Raw genomic sequence first — 20,486 nt, 5'->3', positions numbered from 1 at the left:
GTACCTCATTGATTGCCCCTCAACTGCTTGTTAAATATATTAAAGAAATTTTGGTTATTGATGATGAACATCTGCCTTCTTTTTCTAAAATGTATTATTTAACTAATGTGCCCAAATTTCAAAGTTTCCATGAGCCCTGCTGTTCCTTCAGTTGACTTTAATTTGACTATTTTTTTGGAGCAGTCTAATGAAGTTGTCAATGATTGTGCCACATTGTTGGTTTCATGTATCGATGAAGCTGATAAAAACTTGATTACGTAATTGGGTTTTTGTTTTTTTTTACTACTAAGGATACTATGTTCTTAGGTCAAAAAATGTTTCTTCCCAGATATGTCTAGACAGACCCATTCTAGGAGAAGATTTTCTTCAGCATAAAGAAACAGTTATAGGTCTGGGGGTTGAGTTTTTGCTAAGATACCTGACCAAATGTTTAATAAAATTAGATGGCAATAGGTTTGTTTTCTATGAGCCATGTCAATTAAAGCATCTTCTAGACAGAATTGCAAACCATCCAGTATCTACTCCAGAGATATAAGATTGTAATATGCTGATGACATTGAGTATATATAAATCAGGTATTTTCCTTTTTCTTATTTCTTGAAGTTTGTTACATAAGTCCATTTCGTCCCTCTTGTGGATTTTAGTTAGGGCTTGTACAACCTGTGATTTTCTTTCTTAATCTTTTTCTTGTTTATAAAATGTAGTTTCGCCCTTGATTTATCATGCAAGATGTAATGCTCGTCAAAATTGTAAAATTATAATTAGAGTTAAAAAAAAAAAAAAAAGTTGTAATGTTTTAATTCTGGGCATGAGCAATATGGAATTGATTGCCCCATTTGCATCTACTGGGTACTTCCAAGTGACCTGGATTGGCCATTGTTAGACAGGATGCTGGGCTCGCTGAACCATTAACCTAGTGCAGCATGGCACTACTAAAGTTTTATTATCCCAAGTGAGTATGAAGGTTTTAAGTAGATTTTCCAATGCAGAGCTAATTCACATGTAGTGTAACACTACAGTTATTGTACCATGTGTGAGGGCATCATAATCATAATGTATAAATAAAAATCATTTAAACTTCACATAACATTGAGTAAACCTCCAAGAAGTTATAGTATGCATTGGTGGTTTTGGTTTAGATCTCTGACCGTATACCTTGGTTTCTCTTTTTGGGTTAGATACAGATATGTTTTTCTCTGCTTTTACTTACAGGTGAAGGGTGGCTGGGCAGGCTACTATGACTATAACACCTTTGATCAGAATGCCATTTTGGGGCTCCATCCACTGGTCCATAACATGTTCTTGGCCACAGGATTCAGCGGGCATGGTCTACAGCAATCCCCAGCAGTGGGAAGAGCCATTGCTGAGCTCATCCTGGATGGGAGCTACCAGACTCTTGACCTCAGCACCTTCTCCTTCCACAGGATTTGCACTGGAGAGCAAGCTCTGGAGAGAAATGTCATTTGACAGCTGAATGTAAGGAAGTTCCACATTACTGTTTCTCAGATTTCCACTATTTTCTTTCCTTATGCTGAGCTCCCAATCCCTCCCTCTCCCCCATTTCTTCTTTATCCTGAATTCCCTCTCTGGTTGGCACTTATGCCTTTATTTGCCTCCTACTGCAAGCCAGATTGAGGTTCATTTTGTACTCAACGGGAACTGAGCTGCATCAGCAAAGCTTTGGGTTGAAAGGATTCTCAGTACTGAAACAAAACGGAGTACTACAAATCAGCAATGAGATGCATCAAACTCTGGGGGGAGTCTGAATGCTAGAATAGCAGAGGATGCTGCAGGGCAGGAGTGAGGTGCACACTGGAAGAGCTGTGTATGGGTCTCAGTACTGAAATAGAGTATATGTAGTATATATATAGCAGTGTGTGTATATGTGTGTGATTTATATATATATATATATATATATATACACTAAATATGAACACTCATGTATCCATAGCCAATCACCAAAAAACTAATGTATATGTAAAAATTGTTAATAAATATTGTTATACAAAAAATCTTAATGATTTATATAAATGTCTTACTTATACACACATAAATGTAAACAAAGAAATGTGAGGAAATGATTTAAAATCCAAAAGTAATATTTTTGATGATCCGATGCAATCACTAGGGACTTTAAGGCTTAAGAATTCTATAACCCAAGGATGGCGAACTCCAGTCCTCGAGTGCCGCAAACTGTCAAAAGCTGCATTGGTTATCATGAAGAATACTATTGGTATCCAAAAAAAATCCTTCAACTGCTTAAACACATTTTCCAGAATCTTCCCAATTGAGATTAAATTTGAAATAGGCCTATAGTCATCACATTGATTAGATCCACTAATGCCGGGAGGATCTGAGATCTTTTAAGTCTACTGGGGACCATACTCTCTGATAGAGACACATTTACCATGTCAACCAAAAAACCAGTAAACTCTTCCTTCAACAATGAAAAATCCCATGATGGACCTAGGTCCATATTGCTATGTGAGTTCTTAAATTCACACACTATAATCTCAATTTATTTTCCAGTCACAGGCTCAATAGTATCCCACATAATCTCACAAGCATCTTCTGTATGGATCTTCACCTTATGTTGACTCCATACCCCAGTCAACAGACTATCTGATTTACCTATACAGTAGTCCGCAAAGGTTTGTGCAGAAAACCCAAGCTGTTTCCGTCGCCTGTCTAAAGGTTTAACAAATTTATTAATTATACTAAATAATTCCTTTGGCCGATTTAATGACAAAAGCAACTTATCTGAAAAAAAAATAGTTTTATGGGCAGAGTTCACCTGGGCTCTGTTATAAGCTATAATGCTCTCCAGATGGTTCTCAAGCCATCTATGCTCTATTTTCTAACCATCCTTTTCTTATCATGTAAATCCCTAGTATACCATGGCACCCTTCTATTTCAATTTTATAGCTTTTTATTTCTGTCAGAGCCACCTTACCTTCTCCCAAAATATCTAGAAAAGAAGTTGCAAAGGATTCAGCAGAGCTCTGAACTATCTTCCCCTTCCCCCATTCCATAGCAAATTTCTTCTCATCTAGTGAAGTCCTAAATTATTTTAGTACTGTTCATTCCTGAACATCTTCTAATAGCTTTTCAAAACAACAACTCATAGTTAACAGACTTTGATCAGACCATGGCACACCCTCTACCTCAATATTCCCACTAACAAAGGGATTACAATATAGAGATGACACACGAGCTTGATCCAAAATGTACCCCGCTCTATGAATTGGCTCAGTAATCAAAGGACTTAAAGGAAGACAAAAATAATTAGCCACTGCTGGAAACATGATACTGGGCTTGTTGGACCCTTGGTCTGACACACTATGGTATATCTTATGTTCTTATGTACCTGTGAACCTGCACTGCCCCTCAGGCCAGAAGCATGCCACATGCTTGAAAAGAAACACTGCCCCTTCTAGCTCCTTGGCTATTGCCATGTCCCAATGTTCCTGCCATGCGCTGACGAAGCCAGTCTGTGCCGTGTGTCTGCGCTTGTGGGAGAAGCTCTGACATGAGATCTTGGCATGCACCAGCCTTCTTAGAATCCCTGTCAAGGTATTAGGATGTGCAGGGGCTTGCAGTTTGCTGGCCTCTTATCTCTATGAGGAGCTGAAGTGGGCCAGTGGTTAGCCCTCCGTGCCTTCCCCAAACCTGTTGGCCCCTTGTTTGGAGTCGAACCTTGTGTTTGACTTCCTCACATGCGGGATTTCAATCCCTTGGGAGCGACGGACTCATTAAGCCTCTTTGGAGCCTCCACTTTTTTTTGCCACAGTACCTAAATGTAATACAAAATGCTGGAAGGAAAAACAAGCACAAGAGCTTAATGTTGCAGTCGCTGGTCCTCAGGCTCCCCCCGTGCCCCCGTGCCCCTCAGGCTCCCCCCGTGCCCCCGTGCCCAAAGCCACTGTCTCCAAGCCCGATGCCATCAAGGAGTTCCTAGGCCACCATATTCAAATGTGACGAGAAGCAGGATACCACAAACTCTCTTCCCAGAGCCCGCCCTAGCCATTTGGGTCCTGACATCACCAGAATTAAAGGGCCCCTGATGGGAAATCCACTGTGGCACCCATAAATGACCTCATAAGTCATGTCCTATAAAAGGCTCTTTCTCCCTGCAGTCCTAGCCTCGGCAACAGGTCTCCCTATGTTCTATAGTGTGAGTTGCCTCAGCGTTCCCTGTCTTTGTTCTCATGTTCCTGCGTTCTTGTTCCATTGGTCCTCATCTTCATTCTTCAGTTCCAGAGGTCCTTGTCTTCAGGGTCTGTGGTCCTTCTTTGGTTTTTCAGTTTCGGCCTGCCTCTTGCCTTCCGGCCGTGCCTATCTATCCCCTCTTCTCAGCTAAGGCTACCCAGTATTGACCCTGGCCTGCCTCCTGCTTGCCACCTGCCACTGACCACTGCCTGACTCTTGGACCTTCCTGCTTCAACCCAGTGACCTTGATGGCTCTCTCCACTCGCAGAGGCCCCCCACCTAACACCTGCCAGCCCCAGCACCCAAAGACTCAACCCAAGGAGAACAGGGGCTGATATAAGCAAAGCTCCAGCTGGGCATCTGCCTCGTCCAGGTCCATTTGCCAACAGTGGGAACCTGCAGGACTCCTCCCTGTAAGTTGCGTCAATCCTACCTCAGGCTAAGGATCCATGCCCACAACACTTAAGTATGCAGGCAGGTGACTTATTACTTATTGGTTTACCAGGAATTAGGGAGCTTTCCAGCATCTGGATTCCATTGGTTTGAGAAGTCACCTCTGTAAGAAAACCACCCCGAACCCTGTGCTGCAGCAATACCACATTCTTCAAACAATGCTAGTCCCAAATAGGTAAACTCCCAGCCAAATAAGTGTCTCCATATATTTCATTTGTAACTCTCATGGCACATGGCTGCATCCCCACAATCCTGCACTAGGCCCAGCCTTGTGCTCTTTTACCTGCATTGCTCGCCTCTATTTGCATTGGGCTTCTTTGAACTGTGCTTTCAAACACGATGGCTCTCACCAGTCTCCCCCAGAACAAAATGGCTGCTGACATTCAATAAGACCCCTCTGAACCGGTCAGGACCATTTGCAGTATTCCCCAATAAACTGGCCACCATCATTTAGATGTGCCCCATTCACAGACTGCCGCCGCCAGTTCAATGTGCTGTGCCCCATTATAAAATGGCTGCCACCATTCAAAAGCACCCAACACCAAGATGGCTACCACCAGGCCGATGTTCCCCACTCTATAATGTCCACAACCCCTACACAGCAATCCGTTATGCCTCAAACCAAAATGGCTGCTGCTATTCAGAAAGCACCCCAACCGCAATATGATCACTACCCCCCCCACCCCCCCCAATGTGGTTGAGCTGAACATGGACGCCAACCTGCCCCACTTAGTCACTTTTTCTGCACCAATGGGGCCTGTTGCTGACCTAATACACCTGACTGCCTTGTCGTCTTCCTTGCCCTGAATACCCATTTTGAGTTCCTCAATACTTGCCTGAAGTACTGGGCCTGCAGTGTGAGAATTCCCCACCCTCTCCCCACTCTTATCATTGGCGCTGACCGCTGCTAGGATTGCGCGGTTTCATCTTTTTTTTTCATTATTATTTAAAGAGCTGCCTACCTCAAACTCCTGACACACCTGAAAATGACACCGCCGCCTCAATTGCCACTGCCTCTTCCTTTTTTGCTATGCCAGTGCCCAAGCTGCCTCGTTTCGTTCTCTAAGGGACACTTGCTGCACCAACGCAACTCCACAGCTGTCAGCTCTGGATACAGATGCCGGCTCGCAGGATAACACTGCTGGCAATGTGACTCTAACACAGCCAATTCTTTCTAGCGCTTTGACTCTACTCATGCCACCGGTTCCAGTGAAGAATCACGCAGCTGGGTGAGTAGAATTGAGCAGGAATGAACGGGCTGCACAGAAGGGAAAAGAGGATCCTTCTAACTGGTTAGCCTCTTTGTACCTCCTCTTCAGCCAATCTGTGAGCCATCTTGACCCTTGACTCCATTTTTCCTCATCCCCACCCCTCCCTTCCTTAACCCTTTCCTTCCCATTTACATAATTCCTCCAGTCTCTCCTGCTCACGGAGGGCTCTAGCCACCGGTTCTTTGTAAACAATGGAAAAATGTCTTAACACTGCACAATTTTAATCATACACCACTTAAAAAATATGCACTTTACTTTGTGTTTTGTTTTTCTTCCTTGCATTTAAAATCAACAATGGAGTGTCCATAATGCAGTAACAAGACACTAAGTTGTGTTGCTTAATTTATGATGTTATAAAATCCAGCTGTTGATACACTGCTCAAAAAAATGCTCAACGAATGGTATTAACAAGGTGGTTCTTGCATATCTGCCTGACAGTGTCAGTGTTTTAGTATTGTTACTGCCTGCGGCAGGAGCTAGTCCTGCCATCAAATTATAACTGAAAGCATACAACAAGTAAAATGAATCAAACAGTTACCAACAAGGGCCCTGAACTTGGTGGTTGATGAAACAAATAAGTGTAGGAGCTTGCTGGGCAGACTAGATGGGGGCCAATTGGTCTTTTTCTGCCATCATGTCTATGTTTCTATGAAAGAATTCTCCCATCACATCTTTGGCTCCCGTGAGCCCTTGACAGAGAAGCATATAAGAAAATAAAAGCACAAAAGTCCATAAATGACCAATGAAAATTACTCGCCACAAAGTGGCAATAGTTTACAAAGCAAAAAAGGCTTCATCACATCAAACGTATTTAGGCTTTCATCAAATATTCAAGATAGGGATTCTCAATCTGCACATATTTAGCATGTTCATTTTTGAGATTGGGTCGTAGCAGCTCAATATCAGCACAGTTTTTAACTCGTGCCCCCGGTGACAAGACTTCCAGTAAGTAGCCACGGAACACCGAGCCGCCAGAAGCAATTGACCCACTCATACTCAGTTTTACTGATATCCCAGAATTGTGCCAGCGGCCCAGTAATCCCAAAGCTGGAGTGGCATGTATTGGCATCTCTATGGTATCTGCTTCCAAAAGGATTGGAGAAATGGGCACCATCACCACATCTAAATGTAAGATCCTGATTGACCACACCCCTGCTAACAGAGATCCCCCACATTAGGAAAACATTTAGAATAAAAATGAGGGGTACGATAGGTTCTATTCAAAAGTGTAACCATTAATTCAGTTCTTTTAGCACAAATAGTGTTGTGTGCTGCAGTCCATATTTGTTTCCAGTCTTTATGGTCCAGGGTAAGGTTCAAGTCAGCGTTCCACACATCCATAAGAAGCAGAGGTTTTCGTGCCATATTTATTAAAGGAGTATTCCCAAGTATAAAAGACTTTTGTAACATGCTCCCGATGAGTGATTAGGGCTGGAGAAAAAAAACAGGCTGTCATCAAGGTAAAGAAGAGCTGTGAGAGGAGGTCCCAAAATATGTCATTAATAATAAAGTGTTTTTCCACTTATCCTCTTTTCTAATCCAGATGAAGCTGTAAACTCCCTTTCAATCCAATTCAGACAAAATCTTAGCTGTTTGAAATCTTTCAAACCTCATAAATTAATAGTAAGGGGTAATGATCCTTAACAATCTTAAGACCCACTCCCCTAATACACAGGTGGCCAACTTCTTTACTTAAGAGTCTCACACAGGTCGGGTTTTAGGATATCCATGATGAATATGCATGAGATATATTTGCATGTACTGCCTCCACTGTATGCAAATATATCATGCATATTCATTTTGGATATCCTGAAAACCAGGCCTGTTTGTGACTCTTAAGGACTGGAGTTGACTTCCCCCAGCCCTAAGAGATTGTAATGAACCTGACTGCTAGGTAGCCCCCCCATCCCATTCAGTCTCACACAGGCTGGCTTTCACTCTCACATGCTCAGTCCCACAAAGCCACACACAGTGTCATTCACGCACATGCTCGGTCTCACATAGGCACACACCCACAGGGTGTCTCTCACTCTCACATGCTCAATCTCACATAGGTACACATACACACTGTTTCTTTCCTCCCGGAAGCACAAGTGGCAGCAGCAGATTCAGCCTGTACTTCAGGCCCTGTGGCCAACGGGATTCATTTTGTTTCTTGGGGCTGCAGGGCCTGACAGTGTGCCTCTTCAAATTTTGTTTATAGTACTCCTGCTCCTTGATCAATTTGCTTTCTTATGACAGTTGCAGAGTCTCTTGTTCCCAGGTGGGTACATCTCACGCCCTCTTCTGGGATAGGCCGATAAGGAGAAGTCATACTGTGTGGGCGGCCCTCCTCCCCTCCGTGTTCTGTCTAGGCAGCTGCTTAGTGCTGCAATGTCTCTGCTGCTAGCGTTCCACCTGGGCTTGAAAATGCTTGAAAGCCCAGGTGGAGGAGATCTCTGCATTCCGCTGGAGCAGAGGCAGGGGAGAGAAGTGCAGCCCCACCAGCAGGAGAGGGGGTGCACAGTATTCTTGCTGCAGAGGTGGCGAGCCATCAGCTGGTGCTTTGCGACAGTGGTGTGGTGTGATACACTGATTAAGAATCACTGCCCTATTAAAAAAAAAAAAAAGTGCTGAAACATAATTGGATCTGCTCCTTCCTTATCCCAGTCCCAACCAACTCTTCTCTATCTAGCTTGAAGTAAAAAAAAAAAAAAAAAAAAGTGTATTGCTTGCTTCCCTCATAGACCTTAATGGAATGAAACCAAATTAGCTGAATTCAGATTTTTTGGAGGACTGCAGACATTCGATTTCGAAAAGCCGAAACAAAAATTGCCTTTTTGATCAATTTCACATTCATACCCTGATAATAAAGCAAGTGTTTGAGGTACATCAAAATAATATCCACAATACCGGATCTTCTGAAAACCTCATCAGGTTATTTTAAACCGATTATTAGGACCACTCATCCTGCAACTAAATCTGGTAATACATCAGTACAGCAGCAACTGGATTTCCTTGGATGCAGTTACAAAGGTGGTTAATCAGGATGAACTTCAAAGACTTATGTCCTTATTTCTCCTGGCAAGGGAAAAATATATAAGAAAGCTAGAGAGACTGTGATTGAAAGTTTGTTCTGTTTGATGGTGGGTCTAGTTCTGTAAGATATTTGGCAGCAGACAGTGCTAGGAGAGTGGCTGACCACCGGAAGTTCCCTTTCGGGAAAGTTGTTTAAAAATAGTTTGTGCATCTGACTGCAGAACTTTCTTTGTCTTTTCTGACTTAATATTTCCTGACACCCTCTCCCTTTAGGGTTCAGCCGGCAGCTTCCGCAAAGACGAAGGGAGTGGATAGAGAAAGGCAGGAAGGAGAAAAGGGAAGTGGTGAGAAGAAAGCAGGAAAGGAAGTGAGAAGGCGGGGGAGGAGGTGAGAAGAAGAGTGGAGACAGAAAAGGGGAAAGATGAGAAGTACAGGGAAGGGTAAAAGCAAAGACGGGAGAGAGAAGGGGACGCTAAAAACGAAGACGGAAGAGAGGCGGGACTAAAGCGAAGAAGGAGGGGCGGCAATGACAGGAAGACGACGGCCGAGTGTGCGCAGACAGCTCCTTCACCTGCTTCGGTAAGCTAGAGAACAACTTTTTCGTGCACTTTCGAACGGGCGAGGGGTCTCAGCCCCGCTCCCGCTGCAGCCCTTCATGGCTTTTATTGTTTTCTCCATGGGCTCTCCCTCTCTTGACCTGGGACAACCCGAATCCGCCATCAGCAAGTCGCAGATACTTGCCCTCCCCCACCACCTATTCCCATCCTGTCCTAAAAGTGAAAGGTTGCACATATCTGTAAAAGAATGGAGAGGATGGGGACTTGCAGCTTATTCTTACATCTGGCGTACATAGCATATCTTTTCCCGTAAGCTATTTGTCGTGAGGTTTTGATTTTATTTTCATTTTTAGGTATATAGCGCAAACTGCAACTTTGCCAACACAGACCCTATTTATGGAACATGTGCCCTTTGATGTCCAGCTTTATTACATAGATAAAACACCAGTAGATTATTAGGCTTCTAAATGAAATATTCTTCGAGTTTACAAAGTGGCAGCCTTAGTCCATTTGCAACAGAAATCCTGATAACAGTAAATTTCCTGATTGGGAAATTTTCTGAACCCTTTTGATGAGTTTAATTTTGAAGAGTCCTAACAGGGCAGATTAGATGGGACAATTTAGTCTTTTTTGTCTTAATATCCCACAAACAAAAAGTTTCATAGTGAGGGAGCCTCCATGACATAAGGGTCTATATCATTCGTTTAATATCCATTTTGTATTAATTTAGGTCTTTTTTGGCAGAAGTTGTTTACTTTGGGACACAACTTAGGGGTAGTGGGATTTAAGTCAGGCATGGATTTAGGCATAGGCACACTAGGCCTATACCTAAGGCAGCAAATTTTCTGCTGCTACCCTGCCTATCCACTCTCACCCTCTCCCCTAACTTTGCACTGTGTGGGATGCCACTCCTGATTTCTGGACACACACTCGCATAGTCATCTTCCCTTGCCTAGAAGACCCCCTGACACAATCTTCGCTTCTTCTCCCTCTGCCCCCCCACCCCAGCAAAATCACCTTCCATTCCCTTCTCTCTGCTCATCCTCTGGCAAAATCACCTTTTCTCCCCCCCGCTCCTACTACAATTATTTTTCCTCCCTCATCCACATCCCTCTCCTTCAGCAAGTCATAAGTCATGTTTCTATCCCTTCCAGGTTCTGGCAGAAGAAGCAGCAGGTAAGATGTGCTGCTCTCTGACTCCCCCTACTGGCGGGAGGATCTTTCGCAAGGGTAGGGGTGAGGATATGATAGAAACAGGGTTGAGCAAAGTTTTTGAGCCGTGGCCCCCTTCATAAGAAACATAAGAAAATGCCATACTGGGTCAGACCAAGGGTCCATCAAGCCCAGCATCCTGTTTCCAACAGTGGCCAATCCAGGCCATAAGAACCTGACAAGTACCCAAAAACTAAGTCTATTCCATGTTACTGTTGCTAGTAATAGCAGTGGCTATTCTAGTCTAGGTGAACTTAATAGCAGGTAATGGACTTCTCCTCCAAGAACTTATCCAATCCTTTTTTAAACACAGCTACACTAACTGCACTAACCACATCCTCTGGCAACAAATTCCAGAGTTTAATTGTGCATTGAGTAAAAAAGAACTTTCTCCGATTAGTTTTAAATGTGCCCCATGCTAACTTCATGGAGTGCCCCCTAGTCTTTCTACTATCTGAAAGTGTAAATAACCGATTCACATCTACTCATTCAAGACTTCTCGTGATTTTAAAGACCTCTATCATATCCCCCCTCAGCTGTCTCTTCTCCAAGCTGAAGAGCCCTAACCTCTTCAGCCTTTCCTCATAGGGGAGCTGTTCCATCCCCTTTATCATTTTGGTTGCCCTTCTCTGTACCGTCTCCATCGCAACTATATCTTTTTTGAGATGCGGCGACCAGAACTGTACACAGTATTCAAGGTGCGGCCTCACCATGGAGCAATACAGAGGCATTATGACATTTTCCGTTTTATTCACCAGTCCCTTCCATTCATAAAATTGGTTTGCCCCCCCACCCCCACCCAAGTTGGATTATTATAAGGACTTTCGTTTCAAGTTTTTATTTTATTTTTCATGGGAATTTCCATGCTATAACAAAAAAAATAATCAGTGGAAAAATGAAATGAAAGTTTTTGTTGTTGTAACATTGAAATTCCTAAGGAAAATTTAAAAATTGAAGGTCCCTAGTTATTATATTATATATATGAATGTGTGTATGTATGTATATATATAAAGCACTAATGTCACTGCTAAAATGCTAAAAACTATTTTTATTATGAAATTTAAATATTTAAACAAATCAATAGAAAAGCCAATATTACACAGATTAAAAATACACGTGAATACTTGTTATTCAATAAAGATCAAAAGGAGCTAGAAAAAAGTCCACAAAGGGATCAGACCTTGTAATTCTCTTGGAGGTGTCAAAATCACAGAGCTTGTTAATTGTTAGTGCAATTATTTTTCCTTCAATTAGATCAGTCAGTTGCTGGCTTTCCAGGGGTTAAAAAAACGCATGGCTCACAAAGAAGCCTTGTGTACAAATCTTTATTAAAAAAAAAAAAAAAAAATCAAAAACATGTATATGGAAAAACAATCCTTTTATGTTCAATATTTACTAATAGACATGTACAAAGCCTCATTACCACCACTTTATGTGAATTGATGCCTTTGTTAAACGGAGATAAAAATGCTCCGTTGGGTATTTTGTTCTTCTTACATATGAATTCATAGATAAACTATAAGAAAAATTAATAATTTTTTAAAATGAGATTAAGATTGGAACCCTGGTAATTAGCTCACAAAAAACATTTGAGATAAGATCTAACCACAACGTTATAACCACATGACCTATTTCAATATTCCTCCTCCATGATACAATTGAAACAAAGCAAAAATGATGCTTATATGACGAAAGCACAGAGGAGGGGCTTTAAGTCTCTACCTGCTGCTAACCAATGACAACAGATGGATGATGTCTTCTGATGTGCACTTGCGTGAAAAGAATGTTTCACAGGACACACGTCCAATAATCATAAAAAGGCTTCCCATTCGATAGTAGTGTGAGTCCTGCCGGGGCTATAGATTGCCAAGTGTAAATGTAGTGCAGTTCTCCTCTTTGCAGACATAATGAGATGTTACATCCTCTAGGGAAGGATAACTGTTGACTAACAAAAAATCAAACTGGAGAAATAAAGCCAGTAATCCACTGAATCAGAGTAATCAAACATAGAAATGACTGCAGAAAAAGACCAATCGGCCCATCCAGTCTGCCCAGCGAGCTCCCATACTTATCAGTTTCACAGAATGCTAAAGTCAGGGACCTTGTTGGTTACAGTTTGAGTCCAATTTCCTGCTACCCCCTGCCGTTGAAGCAAAGTGATTAGCCCGAAGTTATGCGATGAGTAGTGGGATTTGCAGCCCATTGCTCGAACCACAAGACCTACTCCTTCTGCATATTGCAAGGAAAATAGGACCGTGATCTGCATATACGTTATGGCTGTCCCCTTAACTTTGAAGCTGCATGGTGAGATGTTAATAATGCTCAATTTGCTGTCCTTTATTTACAGAAGAGGTTCAGAGATCTGCTTTATGAATGGGGTCCATAGTCTACCATGTCTGGTGAGTCTGTAACAACAATTATAATGTAGTAAGATACTTTCTATATAGTGCTTTTACTCAATCTGTCCATAAAGAGTAATTCATATGCAGGTGGCAGAGGCCAAAACAGTGAGAGAATTCATGAAAGCCTAAACGCAAAGGACCCCTTATTGCAAAAATGCAAAAGTGAAACTTGAAATCATGTGGGCTCTGTGCCACTTGCAAAACAGATGAAAAATGGGGAGACTAGATGGTCTTTATCTGCCCCCATTTTCTCTTTCACCCATTTGAAGTTGATGCTTATTTTATTTAATTTTGAAAGCTTACAGGGCAAAACTGAAATAGAACCATAGATGATGATGATGATGGTAGATAAAGGCCACCAGACCCTAATTACCGTGGTGATCTCCAGCTTTACCTCTCTGTGCTCGTCCCAGGCCTTCTGGAATTCTATTACTGGTTTCCCCCACTTCTTAAATTGGGAGGCTGCGCCAGGCATCCATGTCCTATCCTCCTTTTATTTGAAGACCTGCTCCTTTATGTTACTCTTCAGTCTGCTCCCTTAGGCCTCCTATTGACCCTTTACTCTAAAACGTCCTTTCCATCTTGGCCCCTTTTTCTATTGCATGCATCTCTTCTTATGTATTGTGACTAGAATGCTGAGCCAGTTTCTGAACTTTGTGGCCATACTGTAGTATTGTAAAATGGCCAGAGCAATTCCTGCACCCTGACTGACCATCAGAGGCTTTCTGTGATAAGGCGTAAGAAGCTAAGGATAACCCCAAACAACAAATACCCACACAAAAAAAAAAAATGGAGCAGATTCTATACAGTCCGCAAGGCCGCAAAGATCTAGGTGACCCCATTTTCACCCAGCAACCTTACTAGTTTTGGTAGCTGTTTAGATTTATTACAAAGCTTAGTGGTAAAATATAGGGAGAGGGCACAGGGTGTTGGACATTTGTGTGCTCATCTGTCCAGGATTGTAGAGAACCAAAGATGACAAAAAAACCCTGTTATGAATAAGAAGCAATATCCTACAAGCATGCAAGCTTCAATGGCTAGCAATTGGGATATATCCTTAGCAGCATAGATCAGGAAAACTGGGTAGACTGGATGAGCCAATTGGCCTTTATCTGCTATCATCTACTATGTTGTTGTATTGCCATCTGCACACTTTAGTTGGCTGAAATACTAACAGTAATAATGATAGCGGTTTTCCATGATTTTTCAATGTGCCTCAGGTTGGTTTCGACAGCTGAAAGAGACGCTCAAGAAAAAACCCACTCCTATGGCAAGTCACCCAGTCCAGAGCCGTAGTGTCTGTTCAGCATCAGCTACCTCAAAAGACAGCATGCCACATTCTCTCGCCACTCAGCCAGCCATGATGAAGAGAAATGGTTGTTCTGGCCATGCTAGGTGGACTAAGCAGTATGATGTGTGCATCTGCCACAGCCAGCAAGACACTGAATATGTGATGCATCTGGTTTCCTACCTAGAACAACAGCCGGAGAAGTTCCGTTGCTTCCTGCAGTTGCGTGATGCAGCACTGGGGGGCGCCATTTCTACAGAGCTGTGTTATGCAGTGAGGAACAGCCACTGCTGGGTGATGCTGATTACCCAGAACTTCCTCCAGGACCCCTGGTGCAAATACCAGATGCACCAGGCATTGGCGGAGGCACCACTCACCAATGGGCGAACCATCCCCGTGGTGAAAGACCTGGATCGGGCATGCTATCCAGACGAGCTGCGGTTCATGTATTATATCAGAGTGACACTGGAAAAAGAAAGTGACTTCCAGCAGATCAAGAGGGCTGTCCTTCTCTGTAAGTTGGTCAGTGAAATCATGGGTTGAGACTGGACAGAAGGCAGAAAAATAAAACTGAGGATTTACGCACGTAAAAGTGGGCTTTTGAAAACTGCTTCTACGTGCATAACTCCTTTTTTGAAAATTCACTGCACAGGGCTGAATTGTGAAAAGGTTTTATGCACATAAATGGGCTTTTGAAAATTGCTATGATTATATGCTACTTGTACACGCATAAGTCCTTTGAAAATTACCTCCTAAGTTTGCAGGTTTCATAGTCAGTGCTGCAGTTACTCTCTGTGCACGGCTCTCGTAGCTGTGCAGCAATAAGGCATTCTAGGATATTCCTTGAGACAGATTACTGGCACTTCTCAATCTCTAGCATTATATTGCATAAGGCTCCTGAGGCAGGCAGATATGTGTTTACGTGTCTTGTTGTTTATGTAATATTGGCTTGCAGCATACAGCAGGAAAACATTGTTCTGTTTATTCAAGCTATTGTATATGAGATTTTGTACATTAGCTGCACATGGAATCCTGCCAGTATTTGATCTATTCCCTTTATTTTTCTAAATCTCCAACAAGAGTTAGAAAATGAAGCTATCAATTATAACTAGGGCCCAATTCCATTTCTACTGTTGACTGTCAGATCCTGGTTGGGTCACTTTACTTCCCTGGGCCTCATTTCTAATGCAGGCTATGCCGCTGACTCTGTGTGTGACTTTAGACAGATCACATTCTCTGCTTTTTCATTACTTTTCAAACTGCAACTGGGAGAAACCATGGTTCTCAAAATGGAATGTGCAGGAAGCAAACAAAAAGCAGGACTGTTCCACCATTGAGGTGGCCGTAGTTATGTTTCAGTATTGCTCTACAAACCCTGCAGTGAGCCAACTCATTAACGTTAGTTTGCCCTTATATTTTCAAATTCAGAAAAAAAGCTGCTAATATCAAACGTCTCTTTATTTTATTTTCAAAAACATAAATGCACTTTACCCATGTAAGTGGGCTTTTGAAAATTGCTACAATGTATGCCATTGAATTGTCGATAGTTTTTAGTCATTAGATGCCCTTTCAAGTAAATGGGCTTCTGAAAATACAGTATCTTACATTTATGCACGTAACTCCTTTGAAAATTACCTCCAAAGTCTTCAAAGCGGATTACAATGTCAACATACATAATAGCAAGTGAAGACAGCCAAACCAAAAACAAGCATAAAATTTCATATAAATACATAAGGTACAAATAAAAAAAAAAACAAAGTCACTCTGGGAATAAATATGCTCTATGGAAATACATTTTCATCAGGAGCCTAACTCACCCAAGGCGTGAGAAAATAAATAGGCCTTTTTAAATGATGTCAATGAAGTCGGTGACCGAAGTTGCTCAGAAGGAGAGTTCCATAAACTTGGTCCTGCTATAGAGAATGATCTTTCTCTTGTTGGTTCAAGTTGTGCTGTCTTAGGAATTGGAATTTCCAAGCACTGCATTGAGCCATGGTATGGACTTGTAATTATTTATGTAGCAAAGTACTTTAAATTGGACTTTCCATTGAATTGGTAACCAGTGCAAGGATGCAGGACTGGAATAATACGATCTCGCATCCTTGTACTGGTTAACAAACCAACAGTGACAGTTTGAATCGAATGAAGAGAATTAGCAGGCCGCCCAACAAACAATGCGTTATTAAAATTTCTTAATCGCTTAACACTGCAGTAGGTCTAAGCGATATACAATAGGGAACATTCACAAAGATAAAATAAAAACAAAAACATAACTGCATTAAAATTAAAACAAAATAAAGTAGACATTAAATACAATCAGCAATATGATGACTTTAAAAAGAAAAGCTTTTGAAAGGTCTCTGAAGGTTTAAGGACTCACATAATCGTAGCTGAATGGACAGGGAATTCCACAGAGCTGGGCCAGCAACCGAAAAAGCACATTCCCTGGTGATGTGTACGTTACAGTAATCGAGGCCTGCCAGAAAATCTTGCAGATCAAGAAGAAATTTCAACCGCCTAAGTAAATGCAGCTTACCAAAGGATCTCCTGACAATAGAACTGATGTGATTCTTCTAAATTCAGTGTTTTCCGACTGGGTACTACTCCCACCAAATGTAACGTTTCATCGGCTGAGTGTTGTACTATACATGTGTGAGGTGGGCAGGGGTCTCCTGCTCCAAGCCCACTCAACTTCTGCAGTTTCTTTGTTGGCCTACTTTTCAAAGGAAGAAAAAAGGCTTATAAGAGCAGCAATGTGTGTCTAAGCATGTGGATCCCTGTATGTCCAAATGTGCCCCCCATTGCTGTCTTCATCACACCAGATTTTTCAGGACATGTCAGGGAGTCCAAGAGGATCCTGAATGGGGTATTTTTTTAGGATTCAGTGTGCAAGTGCTTTTCAACATAAACATTTTTGTTTGATCACTTATTGATTCTGTTTAATTTTATTTATTTATATTCTCTTTTCCAGATCTGCAGGACTTGTGTAGTAGCGAAATATACATAACTAGCAGTGCCCTGAGCAGCAAGGAGAGTGACAATTACCCAAGCACCAAGAGGCCCTGCAATAGTGACAGTCGCCCAAGTACTGAAAGCACTCACAGCAGTGACATACACACAGACATCAGTGACAGTCACCCAAGTACTGAAAGCACTCACAGCACTGACATACACACAGACATCAGTGACAGTCACCCAAGTACTGAAAGCACTCACAGCACTGACATGCTCACACATCAGTGACAGTCACCTGAGAACCAACAGTAGTGACATATACACATCTGGGACAATCACCCGAGCAGTGAGAGAAGGAATGACAATCACCTGCCCTGAGAATACCTGCACTAGTACCATACACCCAAGCAGCAGTGACTGTCTCCTAAGCAGCAAGAGTGAAAGTGACTGTCACCCGTGCAGTGAAAATTCCTGCAGCAGTGACCCTTGCTCAATCAGCAATAATGAGTGCGACAATCATCTGAGCACGAGATCCCTTGCAGGAGTGACACGCAGAGGCATGGTGACACTCGCTCAAGTAGTGGGCGCAGACTTAGATAAATTAATCCTAATAAGCACTAAGCATTTTCAGGCCTAATGAACTGGCTTTTATTAAATTAATCCAGTTGGCTCGTCCTCTTCTTCCACCTGCCTCTCGGCCCACTATGTAGTTTCATTGGCAGTGGCTTCACCACTCACTGGATCTTGTTGGTCCATGAAGGGTATAACATCATGTCTATTGCGTGAACCAATCCAATTCCATTTTATGTGAGGGAGTTGCCACTTCACCCAAGAAAAATTCAAAGATTCTGATTGTCCTGGTTTTGCCCTGGAGCATGTATGAAGCTGTAGTTTTGGTTTCCTTAAGAAAAGTAGGACTACATTTCTGTACATGCATTGAGGCAAAACTAGAACTGTATTGCTGTCTTTGGTTTGATTTGTTTGAGGCGGCAAGTCTAATTATCTGTAACTGTTATAAACATGGTTGCTTTTGTAAGGGTGCAGTTTAAGGAAAATCAAACAATGGCAGTGAATTTCTGTACTGATAGATACTGTAATTAGTATTGAAATGTTACATTATACATAGAGGGTACAGCTTACTTTTAAATAGTAATCTCCTTGGATAGAATATTTAATACTGGTAAATCTGTCGCCAATAGATTGAATAGTTAAATTAACAAAACAGAAGAATGTTTTTAAGATTGTTTGAAGGAAGGGTCTGATGGTTAGAACATTGGGCTGAACTTCAAGCACAGTATTGGGACATGTATTCAAGACTCTGCTTTGCCACTGCCCCTCTGAAACCCTGAGTGAGTCACTTGATTGCTTTGTGCGTTAGTTTTCATTTGGCTCTACCAGTGCCTTTCTCTGTGACTTGAGCAAGTTACTGAAAACATATTTGTCTAAATCTTAGACAAAGTTTTCTCACTTAATAATAAATTGAGTGGCTATAGGTGTCTATAGTATGGGATGAAAGTTTCATGGTATAACATGTAAGGGATAGCATTTTCTGCCAGTTGAATCCTTAGTGGGAGGAGTTGAGCATCCTTGGCTTTACTACTGGCCCTCAACCTCTAGGAGGCAATAACAAAGCAGATGACTGATAATAGTTTTATTGGTATAATAGACCTCATTGTGGAAAGTTTAATTAAAATAAAGTTAAAAAAAAATCATTGTTTAAGCAATAAAGTCAGACAGACAAGGCAACTACCGGTATGAAAGCATTAATGTGCTTTCCAGAGGGGTTTAGTACTAATGTAACCCTGGGCTAGTTTCCCATCGCAGGACCCTTCAAATACATTTTACTTCTGTACTGGTGTGAATCCCCTATGAGTGTCCTAAGTTCCCTGATGGGGAAAAGATAACTCTTTTAGGCCATGTGTGGTGTGTGAGTTGTTATCAAGCATTAAAGTCAATTGCACATAGCATTAATAATCACGTTTGAAACTGATGGGCTTTCCAATTTAACTTTTACTAAGTAAGGATTCAAAAGCTGGCTTACAGCTCTTGATATTTACAGAATCCTTGTTACAGTTTTAGATCTCCAATAAATTTGTGACCTTAGTCTTCCAATCAGTTTATCTTGTAGTTAAGGCATATTTCAGTTATGTAATTTTTCTTATCCTTTCCAACACTGGGGTAGCTTTTAAGCTTCCTCCCGATAGATGGGACCATAGGATGTTAGTCTAATTTAGTTGTATTAATTTCAAGTCCCATTTGTTGTACCTTTCCTGCAGTGACTGCATGTTCTCCTTCCTTTTGATTCCTACCTGGATGGTACCTTTTACTCTCTCCTCCCTCCATGATCTCATTGAGATGGTTGTGGACACAGCTGAAGGATACTACTGGTTGTCTTCTCACTTCCCTTTCCCTTCTCCCTGGGAGTGAATGTAGATTCATTCCTCCATGTGTGGAAAAAAGTTTGTTTTGGGGTTTACCACTAGCAGAATAAAAAGTTTTTACCAGGGGATCCTGCTTAGATGAAAAACCCTTTCTTATCCTTTTTTCTACCCTTCTTGCCTTACAGACAGCAGTTTATTATTTGATTTTAGAGATGTGGTTTCTTTTCACTTCAGAATTTTATTAACCAATGATTAATGTAGTACAGCATGCGCTAGAATAAAACCAGATAATATGTAGTAAAAATATTTTCTTTATTCCAGATAAAGAAACATATTAATCTTAAAATCTCTAAATGATTCTATGAAACATTTCTATGTTCAAACCTTATTTTAATCAAACTGTACACTACAATTAATGTGAAAACCATTAATGTGGTAACAGATAATATAGAGATTAAATAGATATCGACGAAGGACATTATTTTATTTAACTAATGCATTTCTAATACATATGCCAATTTATAAACAATAGCAATTTAAAAATTGAGTTCTCATATGCTGGAAATAAAAATAATTTTTTACCAGATCTCTGAAGCGTTCCTGCTCTTTGTCTCTCTCAGCTTTTCACGTGTCAGGAAAAAGCCAAAGTCGTAGTTCCTTCCTTTGTCTGCTTCCCATTTTTATAACCCCAAAATCCCATAATCTTGGGCAACTGTATTATTTTTGTCAATACTTCAATA

The 20,486-nt window shown here is 41.6% G+C and overlaps 2 protein-coding genes and 1 long non-coding RNA gene across 7 annotated transcripts in view; 2 read left to right on the top strand and 1 right to left on the bottom strand.

Annotated features, from left to right (window-relative positions):
- FOXRED1 (FAD dependent oxidoreductase domain containing 1) overlaps positions 1 to 2,007 on the top strand; it is a 56,936-nt gene extending 54,929 nt beyond the window's left edge. For both annotated transcript variants that reach the window (XM_029573220.1, XM_029573219.1), the window contains one exon: positions 1,213 to 2,007. In XM_029573220.1, coding sequence (XP_029429080.1) covers positions 1,213 to 1,467 — 255 coding nt within the window. In that variant the 3' untranslated portion in view covers positions 1,468 to 2,007. The remainder of the gene's footprint in view (positions 1 to 1,212) is intronic.
- LOC115074090 overlaps positions 1 to 20,486 on the bottom strand; it is a 60,342-nt gene that overhangs the window by 34,217 nt on the left and 5,639 nt on the right. The window lies entirely within an intron of this gene.
- Positions 8,671 to 18,734, top strand: TIRAP (TIR domain containing adaptor protein). 4 transcript variants are annotated; one of them, XM_029573225.1, is made up of 5 exons: positions 8,671 to 9,530; positions 10,663 to 10,684; positions 13,068 to 13,119; positions 14,343 to 14,924; positions 17,382 to 18,734. In XM_029573225.1, the coding sequence occupies exons 3-5, from the start codon at positions 13,113 to 13,115 to the stop codon at positions 17,651 to 17,653; spliced, it is 861 nt and encodes a 286-aa protein (XP_029429085.1). In that variant the 5' UTR covers positions 8,671 to 9,530; positions 10,663 to 10,684; positions 13,068 to 13,112; the 3' UTR covers positions 17,654 to 18,734. The 4 variants fall into 4 exon arrangements, with proteins under 4 accessions (XP_029429085.1, XP_029429084.1, XP_029429088.1 ...); XM_029573228.1 differs by lacking the exon at positions 10,663 to 10,684 and having other exon boundaries at positions 8,676 to 9,530; positions 17,382 to 17,521; positions 17,636 to 18,734; XM_029573224.1 differs by lacking the exon at positions 10,663 to 10,684 and having other exon boundaries at positions 8,675 to 9,530.

The sequence above is a fragment of the Rhinatrema bivittatum genome, chromosome 12, assembly GCF_901001135.1.
Source record: "Rhinatrema bivittatum chromosome 12, aRhiBiv1.1, whole genome shotgun sequence".
NCBI classification, from domain to species: Eukaryota; Metazoa; Chordata; class Amphibia; order Gymnophiona; family Rhinatrematidae; genus Rhinatrema; species Rhinatrema bivittatum.
The sequence above is the reverse complement of the archived record's forward strand: the minus strand, read 5'-3'. Positions and strand labels throughout refer to the sequence as shown.

What these genes read in the sequence shown, in the direction of transcription:
- TIRAP (XM_029573225.1), top strand. An exon ending in CAAGAGGGCTGTCCTTCTCT is followed by an intron (nt 14,925 to 17,381) that starts GTAAGTTGGTCA and finishes TCTCTTTTCCAG; the next exon opens with ATCTGCAGGACTTGTGTAGT.